At 38.9% G+C, this 13,888-nt stretch overlaps 1 protein-coding gene across 3 annotated transcripts; it reads right to left on the bottom strand.

The window, feature by feature from the left end:
* Nucleotides 1–236: 236 nt before the first annotated feature.
* On the bottom strand, nt 237–12,191 carry rabep2 (rabaptin, RAB GTPase binding effector protein 2). 3 transcript variants are annotated; one of them, XR_005209794.1, is made up of 13 exons: nt 11,882–12,191; nt 9,096–9,251; nt 8,520–8,602; nt 8,054–8,431; nt 7,808–7,903; nt 6,895–6,993; nt 6,045–6,152; nt 4,840–4,918; nt 4,694–4,705; nt 3,145–3,299; nt 2,149–2,265; nt 1,177–1,982; nt 237–1,116 (listed from the first exon to the last, which is right to left on the bottom strand). XR_005209794.1 is itself a non-coding variant. In XM_037791561.1 (12 exons), the coding sequence occupies exons 1-12, from the start codon at nt 11,904–11,906 to the stop codon at nt 1,878–1,880; spliced, it is 1,413 nt and encodes a 470-aa protein (XP_037647489.1). In that variant the 5' UTR covers nt 11,907–12,191; the 3' UTR covers nt 237–1,877. The 3 variants fall into 3 exon arrangements, 1 of the variants encoding a protein (XP_037647489.1); XR_005209793.1 differs by having other exon boundaries at nt 237–1,053; XM_037791561.1 differs by having other exon boundaries at nt 237–1,982.
* Between the last annotated feature and the right edge of the window lie 1,697 nt (nt 12,192–13,888).

Raw genomic sequence — 13,888 nt, 5'->3', positions numbered from 1 at the left:
AAAGATCATGCATGTATTTCCAAATAGATTAAATGGAAATTATCAAATTATACAGTATATTAAATCCTATTTTATTAAATGATATAGTGTAGAGAATTATATTATTATGCATATCAGTCTTATAAATTTCCTGTGACCCCCTTTGCATATCAAGCAACTCTGCATGGAGTTCTGAGCCCAGCGTTGAGAAACTTTATCATAGTATTGGATTATGAACTCAAAGGTTGCAGAAAAGATTGACAGTTTATCTTTACTTTTCAATATTTGTATTAACACAGAACAAACTGACAAGATGTTACACATTCATATTTCTTCATACATTTTCACCTAGCTTCTGTTAGGGCTTTTATTTTGAAAAAAACAAGCCTCCCCGTGAGCTTCCTGCTAAGATACAGTTACTCTATGGGGCTTTTATTTTGAAAAACAAGCCTCATCCTGAGCTTGCTGTTAAGATACAGTTACTCTATGGGGCTTTTATTTTGAAAAACAAGCCTCATCCTGAGCTTGCTGTTAAGATATAGTTACTCTATGGGGCTTTTATTTTGAAAAACAAGCATCATCCTGAGCTTGCTGTTAAGATACAGTTACTCAATGCAGCATTTATTTTGAAAAACAAGCCTCATTCTGAGCTTGCTGTTAATATACAGTTACTCTATGGGGCATTTATTTTGAAAAACAAGCCTCATTCTGAGATTTGTTAAATACAGTTACTCCTTGTGGCATTTATTTTGAAAAACAAGCCTCATTCTGAGCCTGCTGTTAAGATACAGTTACTCTATGTGGCATGTATTTTGAAAAACAAGCCTCATCCTGAGCTTGCTGTTAAGATATAGTTACTCTATGGGGCTTTTATTTTGAAAAACAAGCATCATCCTGAGCTTGCTGTTAAGATACAGTTACTCGATGCAGCATTTATTTTGAAAAACAAGCCTCATTCTGAGCTTGCTGTTAATATACAGTTACTCTATGGGGCATTTATTTTGAAAAACAAGCCTCATTCTGAGATTTGTTAAATACAGTTACTCCTTGTGGCATTTATTTTGAAAAACAAGCCTCATTCTGAGCCTGCTGTTAAGATACAGTTACTCTATTTGGCATTTATTTTGAAAAACAAGCCTCATTCTGAGCTTTGTTAAATACAGTTACTCTATGGGGCATTTATTTTGAAAAACAAACCTCATTCTGAGCTTTGTTAAATACAGTTACTGTATTTCACAGTTTTATATTAGCTTGAAGTCTAAAAGCGAATACGGTCGTAGTAAGAACAGGAATAGTTAACAATGCTAAGCTAGCATAAAAAATAAACATTGATGTATATAATAAAAATCACCTCTGAAATGCAGTTAATTTAGGAGAGTTTCTACTTTGTATCACCTTTCTTCATTATTGCACTGTGATCCGTTACATTTAGAGGTCCTCCTTCACAAAGAAGATGCAAAAAAATGTTTGCATATGAGAATGATTGCGTAGTTTAGCACATGAATGATACTGATACAGTGAAGAATCAAGTGTTGGAATGTTGAGTGTTTTGCTGGAGTCATGTCAGTTCAACAGAATACATTTACATGTGTATTAGTACAGGAATAAACATGTTACTGGATGTAAGAAAAAGGGAATGTGAATTTTTTTTTTTAGTGTCCTAAAAGCATTCATGGTTCATCAAAAAAATCACTTTGGTCGTAAGCAACGGTTTCAGTCACCGACACCGAACCATCTCTTTAGGTCTCTTTAGGAATATCCATCCAATACAGTGCTAGCAGCACCAGCTGCGATAATCCCAGTGGTCACGACAGTATTTCATGTGGTTAGTTGGTCCTTACTGATCCCTGTTGAGATGTTTTATCTTCTGTGCTCTTTGGTTCCTATGTGACTATAACTCACGAGGCGTCTGCAGGCGAGGAACCACCTTCACTGACTCCCTCCTCCAGGATCTCCCGGACTTGTTCAAGACTCTCAGCCTGCCGAATTAACTCCAGCTTCACCTGAAGGGGGAGAGAGAGGGGTCGGTAAAATGTCAATTTCTCATTGATATATATGCAACTGTATGAGTTTCTGCAAGTGCAAGAATAAGTTATACCAACTTTCTTTTTTTTTTAACCATCACTCCTCCCCTCAAGCTAACTTCTACCACTGTGCGTAGCTTCTTACCTGCAGCGACTGGGAGAGCTGGACAAAGTCCATCTGGACAGTCTGGCTGGTGTCGACCTGGGAGCGCAGACTGATCACTTGGCTACGCAGCTCCAGACACTGTTGTTGCAGGGCCGCCTGACAGCCACAGAGAACAAAACATGAAGTGTCGCATTTGAAAATGTATTACTTTGGCAACTCCTAGTGGTGGTATCAACAAAAGTCATTGTAGCAAACAACAATGCATGGCACTATGTGTGCTATTCACAATGTAAACTTAAAGAGGACCTATTGTGCTTTTTCCCCTTTCCTTTAGTGTGTTTTATAGTTTTTTAAAAGGTCTGCAAAGTTACAAAGCCCAAGCCAAAGGGAGTTACTCTCACCCACACAGAAACACTGCTCCTGAACTGCCTGAAACACCTCGCTAGAAGTCACGCCTTTTCTTCTGTAACGTGGTGATGTCACCAAGTAACACATTTTCATAACTGCTAGTTTGGCACGCCCTCAAAAAAAGCTAGTAAAAGCGGAGCTGGAGCAGAGTCCAAAGAGTTTGGTTTGGTTGACCAATCACAACAGAGTGGGCCAGCTGACCAATCGGAGCAGACTGGGCTTTTTCGGGAAGAGCGGGGGGAAGGGCCTCAAAACAGAGCGTTTCAGACAGATGGTGAAAAGAGGTGCTGCAGCACAGCCGTGTGAGAAAAATAAAAAAAAATTGAAGATTAAAGCATGTAAATATGTTCTAGTAGAAACACAAAACTACAAGAATGCACCAGAAAATGAGCATAATGGGTCCTCTTTAAGAATTCCAGAAATGTTGGGTCTCATTTCAGTATTATGAATAAATGGCCCACCACTGTTAATCAGGATTAGCATATGTGATAATGAGAGCAGCCCACTACAGACAGGATCCATCCCCAGTACAAATAAACAACCCTACAGACAACACTGAGGCACACAGACAGCAGTTAACTGTGCAAGCCATCAGCCGTAACACTGAGTTTATCAGGTTGGATTTACTTTATCACTACTGAGGGCCTTGTTGGTGCTCTGCACGTGAGACAGCGCCACCCGCAGGGCTTCCAGTTCAGTGCGGCAGGCCAGCAGTTCAGCCTGCATCTGGTCCTTCTGAGCCTGGATCCTCTCCGTCTCCGTCTTCAGACTGGACAGCTGCACTGCACACACAGACAAGACTCATAACTATTAAGGTGAGACACCCAAGGATAAAAACATCATGATTTCAATATGTCTTCTTTCAGACTGGTGGAAGGAAAACATATTTTGCTACTTTGTCTAATTGCGTCTGCAGATTTCTCCTAAATTCACCCAAAGATAGCATTAGATAAAGCCTCATTTACATATTTAAACATAACATTTCACAAAACTTGTAATAGAAAAAAAAATAATCTTAATGTAAGTGATCAACTGGGGAGTATTCATGGTGATATCTGTTAGTTAAAATTGTTTATACTAATCACCTTTAGTGTTTTCATGTATGGAACACATAATACAGTACATATCTGTAAATGCTGTTTTCTCAAAATGAGTTTTTTCTCAGACTCTGAGCCAGAAATCTCCACTTCAGTAGCACTTACACACATCAAACTTTCCTGTTTCATTCCTATCTATATTCTGAAGGTTTCTACAGAAGGGTTTGAACATAGCATTCATAACTGAATTTATATAACATTTTATCACTAAAAACATGATAAAAATGGATTATTTATGGCTGCTGGCAGTATTTTCTGATTTATGGAGCGAAAGAGAGATAATCAAAATCCCCTCTGTAAAAACCTTTCACTCCAATATGCAGTGGTGGAATGTAACCAAGTACATTTACTCAAGTACTGTACTTCAATACAATTTTGAGGTACTTGTACTTTAATTGAGTATTTCCATTTTATGCTACTTTATACTTCTCCTAAACTACATTTTTATAACAGCTTTAGTTACTAGTTACTTTGCAGATTCAGATTAATACCCAACAATATATCAACTCTATATATTTGTATTACTGTTAAAGTAATGAAAATTAGCTCCACCTTTACCAGCTGCAACATTAAAGTGATGTACACATCAATGCATCACTGATTATAATCCAGTATTAAAATATATGTGATGCGACATGGTTCTGAATTGAGCCACTGTGCAAAATTTGTACTTTTACTTGCTGATACTTTTGTACTTTTACTTGAGTAAGACAATAATTTTTAACCTGGCTTTATCCAATGTTCAGATTTCTGTTCTGGAAATTCATGCAAATTAGCACAAATTTAATAAGACAATGTCTCATTTGCCTATTTAAACATACATTTCCATAAACGTTTCATGGTGATATCTATTAGTTACCATTTTGACCCTATTCACCTGTAGTGTCCAGGTGTTCCAGCATATTACAAGTCGACTCTCATTGTCTTAGTTTGACCATCAGTTCTATCGGTTATGATAACACTGCTCTCACCGAGGGGAAAAGTGAAATAAATCTGATTGAAATGTTAACCCTACACCAATCACAAGACCTACTGATTGGTTTACCAGACTAATAATAAAGCACGAGTTGTTCACTCACCTTCTAAAACTTCTGATGACAGTAGCAGTAGCCGGTGGGAGCAGACAGGAAGAGAGAATAAAACACGGTTCAGTGTCGAGACAGTCAGTGATGCAAACGTGCCCTAAATAATAATAATAATAATAATAATAATATAAAGCACAGACCGTTCTCCTCTGTCCGGGTGTCCAGCTGCTCCCTCAGGTTGACAATCTCGATGCGAAGACGCTCCTCACAGTGCGCCCCCTGCAGGTTAGAGGTCAGAGGTCAGCACACACAGACACAGACACTATATGCAGGTGACACACATACGGTAACTGCCTGCTATATGAGGCTGTACCATTACCATTCATAAGAGTTGTCAATGCACAAACACTATCTGTACTGCAAGACTCTTCAAATTAAGAGGAACCAAAGAAACATTTTAAACTACCAACAGATGTCAAAATACTTCCAGAGCTGGGGCATTGACAACTTGGTTACAAGACTGAACCGCCACACTTGAAAGTCTCATAGTAATTTGAGTAAATATGTGAGCCGTTTCAATCATTAACAGTCATCCCAACAACTATCAGAAATGAAGAAAAGCAGAGACTAACTAAAGGGAAGTCACAAGTTTCGCACAGGTTTCTGTTCCCTTTACAATACTATGTGAAACTACAGATCTCATTATTCTCATTAAACTGGATGTGAATAATGTCAAATACATTATTTTACTAATTGTGCTACGATCCATGGTTATATGAGTTTTTAGAAAATGGATTTTAAGTGAGTTTTCTAGGGCTGTCCTCAACCAGAACATTTTTAGTCAACCAATGGCCCTGACACACCAAGCCGACGGTCAGCCGTCGGACAGTTTGGGGCCGTCAGTGAGAGTCTGTCTGCCTTGTTTTTGCGGCCGATTCAGCATGTTGAATCGGCGGTGACGACCGGCGGTGAGAGAAATTCCTCTGATTGGCTGTTCCGCTTAAGCGGTGTGTTCAAGTGCAACTTTTTGGCCAAGACAAAAGCAACGTGAGACGACTTAACGGGCGGCCTACGTCGCCGGTAGTTCTTTGGTGTCGGGCTGGTGTGTCCCCATCTTAACACTCGTACGATTTTGTTGACTAATAAATTAGTCACTTAAATCGACAGATCTTTAAAACTGAATTTCTCCACAAAGAATCACACAAAAGCACCACTTTAAATCTTGAGTTTCTTAGAAATAAATCACTCAGCATGAAAAAAGCATAAAAAAACGACTAATCGAATAAAGAAATCTTAGTCGACTGAGACCAAACTCGTCTAAGAGGAGGCAGGCTTAGAGTTTTCCTTGCCACAGCGCTCGTGGAGCAGAGATACTGTAAATGAAACCCTATGGCAGTAATGGTACCTGCAGTGTTGCTGGGAATGATGAGTCTGGTTCCTCGTCTTCAACCTCCTCTCCTTTCAGTCTGGACAGCTCACAGCACACCTTCCTCTGGGAAAACGATAACTCTGCCTGGACACACAAATGCAGATTTGAACATCTACACCTACTGAATAATGTGTTAATAAACCTTATCTTACTTTATGGGTAATTATACAGCTAGGAATCAAGTGACTACTGTTGGTTCAATCACTGTGTGATGGATGATTTAGCCATCATGCACCTGGGTTACACATTTATGGCAAAAACACAACTTAAGAGCCGTCTCTTCATTTCTGTTCTTTGCGTCTTTCTCATTTTTGATCAGGATGGTTAAATGTAAAAGTCCAACATTTTGGGAAATGCGCTCATTCTCTTTATTGCAGAGTTAGATGAAAAGATCAACACCAATCTCATGTCTGTACAGTAAATATGTAGCTGGAGCCAGCAGCCTGTTAGCTTAGCTTAGCATAAAAACTGGAAAAGGGGGGAAACAGTTAGCCTGGCTCGGTCTAACCTTCTGAAAAGTGAAGCCAATGCGTAGTGCCTTAAACTTTTATTCTTTCTAACAGCCAGCAGCGGGCGACTCCTCTGGTTGCTTAAAGAAGTCTGATGAGAAAATGAGCCTACTATTCAGTTGATTTATTACCTCAGTAAACATTGTAAACATGGGTTTATGGTCTCAATCGCTAGTTTCAATTCTTCTTCAATGTGTGTATGAGTGTATTTCCCAAAATGTTGAATTCTCCTTTCAGGGAAATGACCATCCCTGACACAGTCACACACACTCTATAGGATCAACATCATCATCTTCATCATCGTTATCATCACTCACCAGCCGACTCTGGACGGCATTCTGTGATTGGCTAAAAGATTTCTGCAAGTCCTGGAGGAGGGCCTCTGAAGTGTGGACTTGACATTGGAGCATTGACACCTGAACACACACACAAACAAACACATTAACATGTGTATTAAGTTTGCACAAATCATATCCACTCTGTCTGTGTGTGTGTGTGTGTGTGTGTGACTGGCTCACTCTACACACACATTGCTGTATAGAGAGGTGAAGTCCCGCCCCTTCCGGTGGACCCATGGGACGTTATTTAAGAAAAAATATGAACAGAAGTCAACGGCGAGATTGATCGCGTTTGAATTGCTCCATGAATCATTTAAAAGATAAATTTGCAAGTCAAGAAAGTCTCAGTTCGTCGTAGTATCATTTAGTTTTGTGTGAAACCACTCAGTGATCTACATCTCTCGTCTCGCACAATATACGTCACCAACACTAGCTAGCTAGCTAACTTAGCTATGACCACGCACAGATGACACGTTATCTTACCTGATGTGTTTTATCCAGAGACTCCTGGTCTTTTTATCAGTCGAAAGCAAAATAACGAGCGAGACCCGTTGCTGGTGTGAGTACATCCCAGTACGACACACACACATGCATCGTAACTTCAGAGAGAGACGTCACTTGTGTGTGTGGGTCTTTCTAATTGCATATTTTCACAGTCTGATACTTCAACAGTTTTACAATAAATTGAGACTTTCTTGATTTGCAAAATTATGTTTTAAATTGCCAAACATCATATGTGTGACTCATGGCGCAATTCAAATGGAATCAAAGAAATATTTGTCTCTCGCCGTTGACTACCGTTCATATTTTTTCCAAAATAAGGTCCCATGGATCCACCGGGAGGGGCGGGACTTTGCCTCTCTGTAGCCACACTCAGAGCAGAGTTGCTCACCTGTTTGTGTGTGTGGTTGGTCTGTGTGTCCAGTTCTCTCTCCAGGTCCTCCTTCTCAGCCTGCAGCCGACTCAGCTCCCCTCGCAGCTCTGACACCTGTCCAACACACCACAAAAACATTAGTCTCTGGAGAAGCTTTTGGTCAGACAGATAACGGACAGATTGGAGTGTAAGTATACTTTTATCTATTGCTAGACAACGGCATGAATGTTCTTTAAAACCTGACCTTTGACCTTAAATCTGTACCTGAGCATTGAGTGCATCCCAGTCGCCGTGCGTGACCAGCCGGTGTCCGGCCGGCGGCAGGTAGATGGCTTCAGGCACCAACGTTCCCGTGGAGACCAGAGAGTCGGTGTCTTCCTGAGCGTGGAGTTTTCTGGGCAGAGAGGGCGTGTCTAAGGAGAAGGACGACAACGAGGCCGAGTCGCAGTGCCGCAGCGAAAAATACGCTTCTGTCGAAAGCGGCGCCCCTTCTCCCTCCGCCGCCGCCTCGAGCTCTGATAACTGGTTGTGCCTCCTGTCCATCGACGCCGTGGCCTCTGCCTCCGTCAGGCTGTTGTTGATCGATGTCGGGGATTCATTACTGGAGACTTCTGCGTCCATCCTGCCTTTCCTTCCACTGATCTAACAGGTAGAGGGAAACAAACGCTGGGATTAAGTCCAGAACATTTGGAAACTATTTGGGAGAAGAGACAGAGAGTTGAACACTGACCACGTTGTGTGAGCTGGCTCTCCTCCACTCCACAGGCTGAGACTGAAGGACAGATATCCTGGCCTCATACTGCTCTGCTGTCTCTGTCAACACAACACGATCATGAAGTAACGATTTAATCCTCCAGTCAGATGAACAACATCCAGTTTAACTCAAAGGTTGAGCTCACAATACATGTAAGTGTTTGTGTGTCATCTCCTGACCTTTGACCTTATTGAATATCTCAACGGCATACCAACATTTTAGTCGGCTCATTCTGAGCTTTGTATCAAGTATTTAATTAATACTGTTGATTAAAAGTCAACTGGCCTTGATTAGAAACTACACAAACAGGAAACACAAATGAAAACAAAAAAAACTTAGAGTTTAGTTCCCTTAAAAATAAATAGTACACAATAGTTTTTTTATCATTAAAACATATCCAATGGAGATGCAAAATTATTTAAGCTCTGATTTCTTTCTTCTTACAAAAGGATCACACAAAACATACTTTATTAAATTAGACATTGTGCACACAAGGAATGTCACAAACACGCCGTATTTATCACATGAAGGCACAGACAAACACACACTGACCTCTGAGAGCCTCCTGCAGCGACTGGATCTCTTCATCACATTGTTTTTGCAGCTCTGCCAGTTCCTCCTGTTTGCTCAGCTCACAGATCGTCGCCACGCCCTGCCAGTGTTCGGCCTGAGCTCGGTACTCGGCTAGCTGGGCCTGCAGGCTCGCCTCTGCGGATTATAAACAGGTTGCTGTGTTTAACCTTTGCTGTATCAGACCTGCAAATACCTCACTGTAAGATAAGAAGACAGCTCACCTGATGCCAATATGCATGCAAACTTTGCAGGACGCAGCTCTAAATTCTTTGCATCGTTTAGTTTTGTAAAACTACAAAGTCTGTTTATGTCCTCTTTGTCAGGTGCGCTAATAGTAGGTTGACAGAGCTGTCTGAAAAATGCATACAAATCCTTTAAGTATATACAAGTCAGACAGTCATGTAATAATGGTGGTTGTGTGTATTTTGATGAGCAAGGAGGAGACCATGAATGACCCACCTGACAACAGTCTTAGTTGTCTGAGTGTATGACAGGGAACAATAAGGGGAATAAACCCCATCTATGAATTATTCAAATGAGTAAATTGGTAAATAAACTAAAGGCAAAGTCCCACAGACTAAAAAATTGTAATAATTACAACCACTTTTTTTCTTAAAATATATTTTGTCTCTTCTTCTGACCTCAGTAGAACACAACATGTAGAAAAGTAGTGTTAAACCCCCTGTTTGCCACACACTAGACTCACACATTTTATGAAGGTGAGAAAATACTGAAATGACCATAAAGCGTTGTCATGTCACCAAATAAGAAAACAATTCACGTTAATATGTACACACATTTCTTTTGTCATACAGATTGACTTCCTAATGTACTACTTCATGCTTAGGTATGGTGTCAGTGTGGTTGCCAACCTTTTAACTTCAGGGACCCCTTTCCTATCATTGAGTAAACTAGCGACCCTTCTACTAAGTGACATATTTTATATAAATATATTTCATTGTATTTTCATTATATTCAATGCATAACAATAGCAGTGCAGAACAACTGATAAACTGTAACCCAAATAGTGAATACAATAACTGCAGGAAGTTTGTGTAAAACAAGCGATTATTTGAATATTGAGATGAGATTTCCATTTTTTTTTTGGAGCTCTGAATACAATTCTCTGTCTGTACTATGTACTTCTTTGAATTTTTGACAATTATACATACTTAAGATAGCAGAAAGGGAAGGCTTTGTGAATGTAGCTTGTGTTCAGGTCTTCACCATGCCCTAATCCTGTTTGTATCTTTAACAATAATCAAAACTTTAAAAATAATTTAATTTAGTTTTCTTCACAGAAATGAATGAAATGCTGAGATATAGGCATAAAGTATATATATATTTTTTTAAAAGTTGTCTTACACCTCTTAAAATCAAGAAATCCTCACAACCCCCATGAAGCTTTGGTGACCCCTAATGGGGGGTAAGGACCCCCAGAATGGCAACCAGTGAGTTAGACCACAGATGAACAAACTGTTATAAAGTCCAATAACAGAAATCTAAATAGATGTATTAGGATCTGGGAGGGTCGAGCTGTGTAAACAGCAATATAATAAACAGTTATAGAGCTTATTGTATTTAATCATGTTTTACAGGTGGTGGTCTCTGAGATCCCAAACAGGAGTAATGTGTCTTCTTCTGAGTGGCATCAGTTCAAAATCAGGTTTAAAATGTATTTTCTTAATATTAGGAAAAGCCATTAGGTATCAAGGTGATACGATGATATTAAGTATGTTTTTTGAGCTGCCAGGGACCTGGATCACCAAACACAATATTACATTTTATCAGACTAACTATTGCTTCCATTATTATGTATATAAAGACTCCAACACACACACACACATATATTGTTGCTAACACAGCTGAGGATCTGTCTCCTGATGTTGGACAACTTTACAGCAACACTTGTTGCTCCAGTTTAATAATAAACTTTAATAATAAACTTTATTTGTATAGCACCTTTCCAAACATAGTTACAAAGTGCTTTACATAAGATAAAATAATGCAAACATCAAGATAAATAACAATACAGAATAAAAAACATAAAAACATAGGCCAAAATAAAATGTTGAACATAAGACTTTTGTACAAAAAGTCAACAATAATGACATTTAAAACAAGGGATTGCTATAAAAAGGACCTTCCTGTAAAGGAAGTGTAATCAAGTTGTTCAACATGTATCATGACAAGAGACCTACAGTTGCTACTACTTAAGTTTTATCAGGCTAACTGTTGCTGTCATTATTATATATATAAAGACTCCAACACACACATATATTGTTGCTAACACAGCTGAGGATCTGTCTCCTGATGATGGACAGCTTTACAGCAACACTAGTTGCTCCAGTTTAATCAAGTTGTTCAACATGTATCATGACAGGAGACCTACAGCTGCTACTGAAGCCTCCTGCAACAGGATTTAAGTCTCAGAAAGCAGCATATCTAGACATGAATGTGTTGTAACTAACACCAACTCATGGCTGTGATAATAGTGAATACAAGCCGTGAAACAGAGCTCTCTCATTGAGTTATATTGAGCTTTTAACAGCAGCAAGTGAAGCTAACGTGTTAGCTAGCTGGCAGCTAGCAGCTAGCACCGTTCATCTCTATGGTGTTCAGCGATGCTAACAGGCTAACAGGCTAACAGACCAGAGCTGCTTCACATTCAACAGGTTTCTCTCTCAGTAGAAGACCAGCAACAAGTCACCTCACAACCAGTCCCGTTACAAGTACAGCAGGGTAAAGCTGAATGTTGTTATTACCTGTGTCTTCAGTGTCGGAGCTCATCCTCTCGTCAGAGATGAAGAGAAACAGAAGCAGGTCTATGAGGAGTCAGAGAGTCATGTTGTAGCAGCAGCAGAGCTCTGGTGATGTGGAAACGATCCGCTCAGTGTCAACTTCAGGAAACTCCTTTCCCCGGTCTGAGCGGGTCTCAGCCTGCGGAAATCACGTCAACCTCCTTCCTCTTCTCTGAGCCTTTCCCTGTTTGCACTGACTGTTCCCTTACTGACTGGTTTTTGGTTAAATACCAAGAGAAAGCAGCCACATGTGTGTGTGTTTGTTGTAACTGAACCACACCCTGGACATGAAGTACCATCATGTCCACTGTTTGGTGACCACTGGAGGTCACTGAACCACATGTTGAACCACATTCTTGACTGTCTATTACAAAAAATGACACCAAGTACTGTCATACTCATTAAATTTTTTTTTGTATGATAATAATTATATTTATTATATAATATATGATATTTTTTTATATATCACCCTTTGGAAGTTACCTGAAGTCTGGAAAATCATTTAAAAAAAAATGTGAATGTATTGATAAGTAATATAATAATAACAATGATAACAATAATAATAAGAATAAGAATAATAAGAATAATAAATGACACAAAGTACTGTAACATTATTTATTTGTTGAAGTAAGTCTTCATTACATTTTTTTGTATAATCATAATTGCATTTATTGTATAATATATGATATTTTTTTATATATCACCCTTTGGAAGTTACCTGAAATCTGGAAAATCATTTTCAAAACAAAATGTGAATGTATTGATAAGTAATATAATGATAATAATAATAATAATAATAATAATAATAATAATAATAATAATAATAAATGACACCAAATACTGTAACTTTATTTATTTGTTAAAGTATGTCTTCATTAAAAAAATTGTATGATAATAATTATATTTATTATATTAATATATGATATTTATTTCATCTCAGATGGACCACAAGACGGACAGAACAGAAATGAACGACTCTGTTTTCGTGGAATATGTAAGTAAGCAGCACATTAAAGGAACAATTTGTCATTTTGGGAAATATAAATTAGTTTGGGAGACACTAACAGCAGACCAAGAGAAGGATCTACATACCTGATTTATTTCTGATGTCACAGGGCAGAAGTCTTCCTGGAGCCCCTGAGAGAGGACGTCAACCGAACAACACAAAGCCAGCAGCATCACACAGCCAGTCTGATGTGAGGAAGCTCCGGCACCGCAGCAGTCCACTCAACACACTGAACCGCCTCCAGCTCCACACTTTACACACTGGACTGATCTCATGTTTAATTCAGTCAAATAAAAACAAAAACTTAGACATGTAACATGATCCTGTGTTCTTTCTCATACTGATGTTGGTTAACATGAATCTTCTTCAATAGTAAATCAGTTGAAGGTCACATTCAATGTGTAGCAGCTGAAACAACTTTGTCACCAAGAGCCTGTTTCAACAAGCTGCTTTATGCAAGTATATATACTGTATATATTTATAACAACACATACAATTCCTCCTCCATCACACACACAATGGTGGAATAAGTATTCTGATCCTTTAAAAAAGTACTAATATGACACTGAAAATACTCAATTACAACAAGAAGTCCTGCATTCAAACCCTTACTTAAGCAAAAGTATTTAAGTATCTCAGCAAAATGTACTTAAAGTACTTAAAGTAAAAGTACTCATTCAGCAGTAAAATGTTGCCTGTCAGTGTTTTTCTATTATATCTGATGTTTCTGGATTAATATTATTGCTGCACTAATGTGTATGTTGCATTTTACTGCTGTAGATGTTTAACTTCGTGCTAATTTTAACTCCTTTGTACGTATACTGTTGGGTTGTTTAATTTACAGCAATGCATCATGGTCTAAGATCATAATGTTTGTAGCATTGCTGTCCTGTCAGAACAACACATCTCTAAAATTCAACTTTCCATGGTGTCAGAAAAACAGCCCGTTTTCAGCTTTGTGCCGA

This window comes from Sebastes umbrosus, chromosome 14 (assembly GCF_015220745.1).
Source record: "Sebastes umbrosus isolate fSebUmb1 chromosome 14, fSebUmb1.pri, whole genome shotgun sequence".
In the NCBI taxonomy this organism is placed as follows: domain Eukaryota; kingdom Metazoa; phylum Chordata; class Actinopteri; order Perciformes; family Sebastidae; genus Sebastes; species Sebastes umbrosus.
The sequence above is the reverse complement of the archived record's forward strand: the minus strand, read 5'-3'. Positions and strand labels throughout refer to the sequence as shown.